The sequence below is a fragment of the Notolepis coatsorum genome, assembly GCF_963971535.1.
Source record: "Notolepis coatsorum genome assembly, chromosome: 3".
Taxonomy (NCBI): domain Eukaryota; kingdom Metazoa; phylum Chordata; class Actinopteri; order Aulopiformes; family Paralepididae; genus Notolepis; species Notolepis coatsorum.
The window spans coordinates 35,015,537-35,027,302 of NC_140167.1; the positions used below are offsets into that span (position 1 = coordinate 35,015,537).

The following is an 11,766-nucleotide window of genomic DNA, read 5'->3' on the forward strand; positions in this document are numbered from 1 at the left end:
TAGATTACACTTTAAGCAATTAGACCAGGTTATATGACGTTTTAGGATCACTGTGATCAACCCTCCCATGTAACCTACTTATTCTAATTAAATCGGGTCACCACATCGGTGTCTGATAACGGAGCTTAATGTGTGGAAAACTATTTCTTTGGACGTTGAGCGCGTATGGATTCACTCCCCGTCTACACCAAGAAGCGGCATTCTGGCATGTTGCCGCTACATTAAGTAGCCACTTTTCCTCTTAACACTTTCCGTGCCAGCAGGGGGAGCCAAAAATAGCGCTTGAGTGCCAGCGCTGTAGTCAATGGGAGGGCGATCACAATTTTGCGAACGCATAAACTATATCTTAAATTATGGCTGTGTCTAATACGCCCGTCGCTTATCAATGACTTGTTTGCAGTCAACATTGTCGAAACTGATTGTTTTTTAATCAGTTCATTTCCGTTTTATACCATTTTGAAAAACGCTCGTTTTTTTAAACTTCCAAAAGAAAAAAAAGATTCCGTGATAAAGCTCTTTAGTGGAATACACAAAACACGTTGTAATTTTTCGGCCTATTTATTAATCGTTTTCAAATAAATGCTAGATTATCGATAGTATATGTGTACTTATGCACGCTAGAGAATCGGGCTGAAAAATCGATTATCTTATTTCCTTATCAGCACACACACACTCACAGCCACACACACATATGGGACACGCTGAGATATAGGTGAAAAGAGCTCTGATTATCCCAAGACTGGTAAAATAGATTCCTTACCTCAGATCAGATGTTCTCCAAAAAGATTATTCCAATTCCTGATCGCCATTCCAAATATCGATCGCGTTTATTGATCCAACGCTGGGTACTGGAAATACATAATCCACGCTGTTCTGAGGGTGGGCAATGACTGGGATCGTCTCCTCTTACATGCCTGACAAGTCAAATGTGGATTCCAGACTATTTTTTTCCCATCCATTTCATTCAGTCCAATCCAATGGGGTGCAATACCATCCGGAGAAACGATAGGGGGCGGTATTTTCCCTGTTCGAGCTCAGACAGATCCCCACTGGTAACGTGAGGTTAGATTGATGAAAAATGAAGGGAAATCGATAATAAAAAAAATAACGATAAAAAATTAGATTTCTCGTCGGTTGGCACTCAACGCATGGCATGAACTAACGAGATTTCTCGTGGCTGGCACTCAAAGTGTTAAAGTGCACCAGATTGATGCATTTAAATGTTAAATACATGCCCACCTTAAAGGGTTTGGAATCCCCCCACCATAGTTTCACAAAATAGGTGCCCCCAAACAACAGTTTGCATAGGGCCTCCAAAAAGCTAGAAACGGCCCTGCTCCCGATTGAGACAAATGTCGATACGTAGACGTAAAAGTCACATGAATTCCAATATGACTGTTCAGACTGAGGTCGCGTTGCAAAAACGAATCAAACCTATATCTGATGTATAAAAGTGACCCAAATTGAACCGAAATTGAACCCAGAATTGAAAAGATCAGATTCCATGTGATTTGTGCTGTTCACTGTTATGGGAAAAGATCTGAGTCACAGATAATCTGATTTGGACCACTTTTGCCTGCAGTCTGAACGTAGCCTTACACTACGCAGTGTGTTACCTACACCGACAATTAAGGTAGAATAAAATAAAATGGAATATAAACTAAATTAAAATATAAGCACAATAGAATAGAATAGAATTATAAAATAAAATAGGCCATGGCTGTACAATTGTGCATGATGTGGTTGAGTATATACACTAATTAGAATGAAAATAACAATACAGTTAAAATAACAATATAGGTGAGCGGTTGCCTCCAAGTGCATATGGTCCAGCCTTGTCTGAGTGAATAGAAAGGTCACTGAGTCATTATACAGTACCAGTACAGAGCAGTTCTAGTGCAACTGACGAGCAACATTGCTGAAGGTGGTTACCTCACTATTGTTGCTTTAATCACAAAGAAACATATTATTGCCAGGAAAACATTTGAATACATTTGTTTTACCCCGTGTCTCACTTTGTTGCCTATTGGTGGAAGAATTGCCCATCTACATTGTCCAAAAGGTTGCCTACCATCATCACCTTACGAGACTATAGTGTGTTATGATGAATTGAAAATGGGGGACCCTGGTGTAAACAAGACGAAAGTCTTTCTCTGGTCTGCATCCCCTTAACAATTGTATGTATTGAGATGTACTGTACTGTACCCATTCTGCAATCTGTTAATAAACTTTTCAATCAATCAATCAATCAATGTTGCCGCTATGCAACCAAATTGATACAATGAATGAATTTAACATACATATGGGTGATGATCATGGTTTATTTAGCTGCGTCTGAGCTGGTGGTATTACATGAAATTCTATTTCATGTAATGTACATTTTCATTCAAATAAAATAGATAAATAGAAATAATAATAACAAGTAAATCACCTGCTAATCATGTATCACATTCAGGTACTGGATCCAGGAGTTCTGGATGATGTTCCGGTTGCACCACAGCCTGTCAGACGGTCTGGAACAGTTCCGGGAGCTGATCCAAGACCAGGGACAGGAGCGTCTGTCTCCTCTCCTAGAGACCAAATGGATGTACGTACTGTATCTCCAGCTGATCTCAGAACAGCTGTCAATTGTGGCATCAGGGTTGAATAACTTTGAGCGGGTTCATTTGTTCAGCCATATTCAATTCTAAAGTCAATCATGATCTACATTATGAATCCTGTAAAAAGCTGGAAACTGTATTTTATTGTATTTATTTGATTCCTTCTTACTATTACTACACCTTTCTATGTTGTTGATACTGTACGTTAACGCCTTGTCTCCCATGGTGTGCTGTAGGAACGAGAGGGACTGGTCGTGGAAGGCCAGCCAGAGGATCAAGGCCAGCAGTAAGAAGAGGAAGGTCTCCTTGCTCTTCGACCACCTGGAGCCTATTGAACTAGCTGAACATCTCACCTACCTGGAGTTCAAGTCCTTCTGCAGGATCTCAGTGAGTACAGATAAGACCAATGTTTTCATGTCAAGGACCCATGAACATAATGTGTATCACGCCCCCCATCTGATTTGGTCTTTAAGGACCAGTGTATTCTATGGTTTTTAATAAAAAATTGCAGGGACCCACATCTGATAAGAGGGTGTCCTGGGGAACCGCATTTGAGTCGATTTGTGTTATTCGATATGATTTAGTACATAATTACATAACTGTACTGTGTGTTTAATCGTAGGGAGAGCAAAACCTATGATCATAATAGTAATATGTTCTCCCATTTGACTGACTACTACAGAATAAAGTTATATCTAGATTAAACTGCTGGGGACCGTCTGCAGGCCCCTCAAGGACCCCTTGGGGTTCCTGGTCCGAACTCTACTTTGGCAAATCCACAATAGACCCTGCAGCTGCATACAAATCATATTTTGTGTCTGTGTAGTTATTTCCCCATATACTTCTTCAATTAAACAGCAGCGGGTAGTATTTCCCCTTAGAGGAAAATGCTTTCCAGCTGTTTCCAAGCAGGGTTTTCACCCCCCTTTGTTCATGTGTTGCCAGTTTGCAGACTATCAGAACTACATCCGCAACTGCTGCATGAAGGACATCCCTGTGATGGAACGTTCCATCGCCCTGTGCAATGGCGTCTCCCAGTGGGTACAGCTGATGGTGCTGACCAGGCCTACGGCGCAGCTGAGAGCCGAGGTCTTCACCAAGTTCATCCACGTGGCGCAGGTGCTGGTTCCAGTAACCCCCCCCCCCCCGACAATTCTTCTATTTTTCCATAAAGTTTCTATTACCTCATCACCAGTCTGATAAAGGATCTTTCATAGAATGATTTTCACCACGATGATGCATAATGAAGGCACAACATCCCCTCTTCCTGCATTGTGGGGTGGGCTCACAGTACTATTGAAGCGGCCGCTATAGAATCAATTACTGCATATTCACACCAGGCTACTAATGATTCTCAAGAGCCTCTGCGACATGCTTTTAGTGGATCAAAGACATTCACTAAAACAGGGAAAGAAAATGTCTGCTTGGAATACTGAGTGCTAACTAATGGAGCTGTCAAGTGAGACATACTGAAACAGTTGAGGGGTAGGGGGAGATGTAACTAGTGGGTGTAGAAAGATGATCAGGTCATTATCTCTCTGCGGAGGTCTGTGTTTGAGGACCACTCTGTGTTGCACTAATGCACTCATCTGCTAGTTCGCTGCCGCTCACTATACTTTCAACCTGCTGGGCTCATGAATTGTGCACGCAGGGGGGTGTAACTACAGTGTGAGAAAGATAACCGAGAGAGAAGAGAGAGAGAGAAGAGCAGCCTCTGCTAAATGCAGTGAGAGGAGACCAGTGAGAACAGTAACAGCTCAGCAATAAAACAGACGGTAATATGAGAGGGTTATTTAACCACAGCGGTGACACTTTTTTCTTTCATAACCTTTATTTAACCAAGTAAGTCTCAGTGAGATTAAGAATCTCTTTTGCAAGAGAGACCTGGCCAGTTACAAATGCTACATGTTACATGCAGCAGAAAACAAAAGCAGAAAAAATACTGTACATAGAATACTATCATACAAAACACATTAAAAGTCAGAGCCAGGGTTAAAGCGTCTTTGGGTTTTTGAAAAGCGCTATATAAATAAAATTTATTATTATTATTAAAGGAAGTGAGATATTCAGAAACACAGGCCGCTCCCAATTGGTCTTTCATTAATGTTTTAAATTCAGATTCATGTTTTAAACTCAGATACTTACAGGCATTAAGTATTCATAATTTTTAAAGCATTAATTAACATTATTTGGATAGCTATTATAAAGTTACAACTATACTTACTATAGTTTTAAGAGTCTCAGTGAACAGCAAGTAAATATCCAAGGCACTTTGTATCTTATGAACTGATTCAAAGTCTTAATTATTACATGTAATATACATTTAAAATATGGCTAGACAATTAACACTGGATAGGAGAATATCCTATTTAAACATATCTTACTTGTAATTAGTTCACATGATACTGTACAGGGAGTCTTGCTGTTTACTGAACTCTTCAAGCTGTTTGTCTTCTGTATAGTAAGTATGCTGTGGTTGTAACTTTATAATAGCCATCCGAATAAGGTGTATTGGTTTAAAAAAAAAAAAAAAAAAAAAAAAGCATTTGTTAATCAGCCATACTTAATGCACTGTAGTATTTAAAATGATTTAACCTGGATAATAAAAACAGTTCAACATTTTTAACGTAACCAGAAACTCATTGTTACCATTTCTTATCAGTGATGATACAATATTAATAATAAACTGTAATTTTGTGTTTATTCAACAATTAATAAACAAATATCATTACACTGTATATAGCATTTTCTAGACATAATATGGCTAGAAAATGCTATTACATAATATGGCTAGAAAATGCTATATACAGTGTAATGTTATGTAGACATAGAAACAAATAATAAGTTAGAAACGTAACTAACAAGTTGTATTTTGTAAAATGTTTGTCTATGGCCTCTATATATAACAAGAGCTTCCTGGTTTATAATTGTGTGTGTTTGTGTTTTCACCAGAACCTCCATCTTATGCACAACTTCAACACACTAATGGCGGTGGTGGGAGGCCTGTGCCACAGCTCCATCTCCAGACTGAAGGACACCAGCTCACATGTCCCCAGTGAGCTCACCAAGGTATTGGTACTACATTATGAAAAGAAAATAGTTTTAATTGTTTATTGTTTAAAAGGATCCCCATTAGCTGCCACCTAAGTGGGGAGCTAATCGTCCTGGGGTCCACACAGAAAGACAACAAAAAACACAAAACATAACAATACATGAGATGCATATGACAATCACAATTCACTTAATTAACAATGATAATCTAAAAACAGTAAAACATTGTAAAAACATCATTATAAACATCAGAATATTTTGCCCACATATTTAAGTAGTGCATTCTCAGGTGGTATTTGAAAGACACTTTGCTATTCAATTTACTTATGTTCAATGGGCAGTTATTCCAATGATTGATGGCACGATAAACAACAGTCCTCTTTAAAGCATTTGATTTTGGACGTGGTAACATAATCTGTCCATCATCGGCTGACCTAGTAAAATAAGAATGAACCTGACTGCATCTGACAATTAGTTTGTATAAGAAAAGACGAAAAGATGAAAAGACAGTGGGTCTCATTCCCGAAAATTTTCCAAAGATATATTCTGGAAGACTTATCTTGGAACCACTGAGACATAATCTATGACAAGTACACTCTGAGTCCTGAACGTGCTGGAGATATGTCTTAAGTGGCTGAAACGGTCGCAGAAATTATATGATCTGATATCTGCTTGGAGAATGGCATTCTGTCGTAAACTCCAAAGCGCGTTCCCGTTCAGCTCATTTGCATACAAAACACCGCCTCCATAGTTCCTTATAAGGCAACTGGTGACGCAGCTGTGTGAAATGGAATGGCGGAAGTGCTTTGTGAGCCGCGTGATTACGAAACCTAGCGTCAGTCAGTGCCAATCAGAGAGCGTCTCCGAGAAATGCGGCTAGGTTTCGTAATCACGCTTGCGCCCATCAAGATTAGATGAATGTATTTGCATCATATACAGCTCGCGGTACACACCTGCCGCAGCGCGCGCGCGCACACACAGACACACGCGCGCGCAGTACTGTATATGAATGAATGAATGAATGACATATAATCAGTGGTGCAGTGCTGGGCAACCGCGGTCAAACGGCGTTTGGGCTTCGAAGTGCGCGCATCCTATTATTATGCAAAGTCTAGGTGATAAGTGCCTAGACTTTGCATAATAATAGGATACCGTTTGGCCTCCGCCCATATTACGACTGCACCCCTGCATATAATATATATAGCCTACGGCGGGCGTAATGAATGAACGCAGTATGGCTTATTATTCCATAAGCCTATAGGCTACTGTTAATTCGTAGGCGCACACAAGACTTGTTATGGAATATTAATGCAGTCTATTTCCACCGATTAGCTTTAGTTCTTATTTATTTATCCACTGTCATTTCAGTGTTGGTGTATAGGCTATATAGTGTATTTCAATATAAGTTTAATTGATTAATGATATATTCGAAGGAATGCAGGTTTATAGCTATATCAACCCCCTCCGATGTACAGTAAATGACCAAGTATGGTTTTGTCAATATTCCAATGTACAGTTTTGCTTGTACAGTGTAAGTCTATCCCCCACCCATCCCTACCCAACCTCCTCCAACAGTTTCTACGTCAAATGTACTCTCTTTTCTGGACTCTTTTTGTATCACAAACAGTACTGTATTTGCAAATCTGGTATGTCATAAATGTATAGATGTAGCAGTACTGTCTATCTGTGTGATGTGTGTCATATATGTTATGATGAATTGAAAATGGGGGACCCTGATGTAAACAAGACGAAATTCTTTCTCTGGTCTGCATCCCCTTATGTAATTGAGCTGTACTGTACTGTACCCATTCTGCAATCTGTTAATAAAGTTTTCAATCAATCAAACAAAGGTCTGTCCCATTGTATACCAATCAATGGGATACATTGCATGTTGACCTGCATTCTTTCAAATGTATATAATTAATCATTAAAACAGATGTGTAACAAATAAGAAATACAAATTCCACAGAAGGCATTAAATTATTATAATTTTCAATCATTTCACAATAATTGCATAATTGTGTTTAAATATCTGAGTAATTATTTGTCCAAAATAGCTGGTTCAGATATGGTTAATCCAGCTGCCCTGTGATCAGATTAATCCATATTATTTATTTTTCCGACATCAAATTCGTAATTTCTTATCGTACAAATATTGTCATATTTATTTTAATTATTAAGTCATTAATTCCAAGGAGGCCTGTAGCGTTGACGTGAAGGAATCACTATGAGAACACAGTCTGTCAAGTTATAATAACATTTTAAATTAGTCAATCAATCATGAGATTTGATCGTGGGCTGAGAGCATATTTAAGTGTGCTCCTCAGCACTCTTAGATCTGCTCTCAAATAAGATCTCAGGAAAATTTGAAGACTCCCACTCCCAGCCCTAATATGTCTTAAATAGGCCGAAATCTGGCTAAGACGAAATATTTTGTTGTAACTTCGTTCGAGAATGAGACCCAGTGTGGGGCGGCTATGGCTCAGGGGTAGAGCGGGGCGTCCAATGATCAAAGGGTTGGTGGTTCGAATCCCGCTCAAGCCCATGTACATCCCATTGCCGTTGTGTCCTTGGGCAAGACACTTAACCTACTTGCCTCGTATGAATGTGTATGCATGTGAATGAATGTTGGTAGTGGTCGGAGGGGCCGTAGGCGATGATTATTCGCCACGCTTCCGTGAGTCTGCCTCAGGGCAGCTCTGGCTGCAATTGTAGCTTACCACCACCGGTATGACTGTGTATGAACGAATAATGGACTCTGTGAAGCGCTCTGAGTCAGAGAAAAGCGCTATATAAAATCCAATCCATTATTATTATTATTATAGTGTTCCTGAAAATTTTAACCGTGTTGAAAACCAGCCGCATGGTCATGCTGGGCCTACAAAAGGCATTCGACACTGTCAATCACTCCATTCTGATTGACAAGCTAAAAGCAATTGGTTTTGATAGTCTATCAGTGAGCTGGATGCAATCCTACCTAGAGGGGAGAGAACAGATGGTGGAGGTAAACGGTACCCTATCCCCCTCCCAGTGAGCTGTGGTGTTCCACTAGGAAGCATACTAGGACCGCTACTGTTCCTAATTTATGCGAATGACATGTCGTCAGCTTGTGACTGCAACTTGTTCCTGTTCGCGGACGACTCAGCCCTGCTGGTCTCTGACAAGAACAAGTTACAAGTTGAAAAAACCCTCAGCTCTGAACTCAGCAAAATCTGCACCTGGCTCGCTGATAACAAACTATCATTACACCTGGGTAAAACAGAGTCCATTCTCTTCGGTTCAAATAACAAACTCAGCAAGACCGACGGCTTCTCAGTTACAGTGGGTGACAATATTGTCACAAGGAAAGATGAAATGACATACCTAGGTTCCATCCTAGAGGCAAATCTTTCCTGTGACAAAATCAAGTCAAGAGTTTTATTTGTCACGGCATACAAGTATACAGTGAAATGCGGGGGGTTTTGCCCGCAACGATTGTGCATAATACAATAATATAATAAGAATCCAATAGAACGACATTGTGCAATAATACAAGTAATCAAAGTAGGGCATATCGGTATATGTACATGAGCATGGTAAGACATGCTAGGTCCTGTGATAGTGCAATACACTGTTAGCTATGGATGAGGCACTGGGTCTTTATGTACACTGCTATACAATGCTATATTATACAATCTCAAGTTATACTATACTATTTTTAAAGTGACCTTTCCTTTTGTAAATTGACCATAAGTGTGAGCGTGTGCAGCATGAGTGTGTGTGTGCTCATGTTAAAGTGGCTGCTAGTGTGTGAGCGTGTACAGTGTGTGTGTTGTGTGTGTGCTCATGTGTGCTTGTGTGTGGAGAGTTCAGTGTTCAAGGCTCTGATGGCCTGGGCGAAGAAGCTGAGCCAAAGTCTCTCTGTCCTAGTTGCTGGTGTTCGCAGGCGTTTGCCTGACCGCAGCAGCTTGAACAGGCTGTTGGGGTGGTGAGGGTCTTTCATTATTCTGCAGGCTCTGGATTTGCACCTCTTGTTATATAGGACCTGCAGGGGTGGTAGTGCAATACCTGTAGTACGCTCGGCTGAGCGTACCACTCTCTGTAGGGCCTTCTTGTCCTGTGCCGTGCTGTTTCCATACCAGGCAGTGATGTTTCCAGTCAAGATGCTCTCTACAGCTCCGGAGTAGAAGGACTGGAGTATCTTCCCCGATACTCTGAACTTCCTTAACTGTCTCAGGTGGTAGAGGCGCTGCTTCGCCTTTTTTTTACGACTGAGTCTATGTGTGTTGTCCATGTCAGATCCTCTGAGATGTGGACCCCCAGGTACTTGAAGCTGCTCACCCTGTCCATGGTAGCCCCGTTTATCCTCAGTGGTGTGTGTGTCCCCTGCTGTTTTCTCCTAAAATCCACGATCAGCTCCTTGGTTTTACCAATGTTCAGGAGCAGGCTGTTGTCCTGGCACCAGCGTTCCAGTACCTCAACCTCCTCCCGGTAGGCCTTCTCGTTGTTGTCCGAGATCAGCCCCACCACCACTGTGTCGTCCGCAAAAAAATGGCATCCAATGTAAAAAAAAGTCAACCAACGAACTAGATTCTTGTACCGGATCTCCTCTCTGGTAAACAAGAATACCCTGAAGACTCTGGCAGGAGCACTCATTCAAGGGTACTATGACTATGCTTGCACCTCATGGTACCAAAGCACCTCAAAGGCGTTAAAAACAAAATTAGGATGGCTTGGAGTAGACGACAGAGTACAGCAACTTGCAATGGGCCTGGTCTACAAGATACACTACACGACTAAGGTACCCATGTACATGTCAAAATACTTCCCAAAGGTCAGTGAATACCACGACCACAACACCAGAGGGAGCTCCACAAATCATGTTAAACCCAGATTCGGCTCAAACAAGGGACTAAACACGTTTCGCAATTATGCCACATCAATGTGGAACGCCCTACCCACAGCTGTAAAGGAATGTAAATCACTACCCACTTTCAAAACCTCTCTCAAAGAGCACCTATGGGAGACTGCAATTCGAAACTGGCCCCTGTAAATGTCCTAACCCAACCCCCTCCAATGTACAGTAAATGTCCTAACCAAATAATACACAAGACCCTCTTCTTGGGACCAAGTAAGGTTTCGTTGATAATCCAATGTACAGTCAAACTCATTTTTGTTTGACTCGAACCCAAGATAATTGATTTGGTTTTTGAGATGTTTAGTACCAACTTATTCCGTTTTATCCAACTGACAGTTTTTGCAGCATAGTACAATGTGGAATCATCGGCATACATTTGTACAGTTGCTTTACACAGAACTGATGGTAAGTCGTTTGTGAAGATGGTGTATAGGAGTGGTCCTATAGCTCCCTTGTGGGACCCCGTAGTCTAAGACCTTAGAGTGAGACCAGCTGCCAGTGTAATAAACCCTTTGTGTCCTACTTGTGAGATAACTCTTCATAAATATGATGGCTGTTGGACAAAACCCATAGCATTCTAGTTTACCGATATGAGCAGATCGTGGTCTATGACATCAAATGCAGCACTAAAATCAAGTAATACTGCACCAGTCATCTTTGAGTTATCAATTTCCTTGCGCCAGTCATCTGTCATTACTGTAAGGGCAGAACAAGTGGAATGGTTAGGTTTGTAAGCATGTTGAAAACTTGTGTTCAAGCCGTTACAGTCAAAGTAATCCTGTATTTGTGAGTGGACTATTCTCTCCATCAGTTTATTGAGAACTGGGAGAATAGCTATAGGTCTACTGTTCTTCCCAGTGAGTGCTAGTCTGCCATCTTTAGGTAAGGAAATCATTTTACCATATTTCCAGACAGTGGGATAAACACCTTTCATTAAGCATGCATTTAATATATGACATATCGGACCATAAACATAGTCAGCTGCCAGACCAAGTACCTTACTGTAGCACAGTGCTTCTCAAACTTTTTCTGTCAGGCCCCCCTTTGGTGGACCAAAATATTTTGGGCCCCCCCCCCCCCCCCCCCTCGCCCCAACAAAATAGTCATGAAATGGCTTAAATGGTTTAAATTTATTGAAATAACACCAATATCGTGACCTTTCAACTTGGCCCTATATTTTGTTTTCAGAGCTGTCATGGATGAAAAGCCAGCTTCACA

The 11,766-nt window shown here is 40.9% G+C and overlaps 1 protein-coding gene across 3 annotated transcripts in view; it reads left to right on the plus strand.

Moving 5' to 3' along the window:
- LOC311225522 (RAS guanyl-releasing protein 1-like) overlaps positions 1-11,766 on the plus strand; it is a 50,250-nt gene that overhangs the window by 22,671 nt on the left and 15,813 nt on the right. For all 3 annotated transcript variants that reach the window (XM_084310840.1, XM_084310839.1, XM_084310841.1), the window contains 4 exons: positions 2,456-2,587; positions 2,837-2,987; positions 3,546-3,719; positions 5,553-5,669. In XM_084310840.1, coding sequence (XP_084166966.1) covers positions 2,456-2,587; positions 2,837-2,987; positions 3,546-3,719; positions 5,553-5,669 — 574 coding nt within the window. The remainder of the gene's footprint in view (positions 1-2,455; positions 2,588-2,836; positions 2,988-3,545; positions 3,720-5,552; positions 5,670-11,766) is intronic.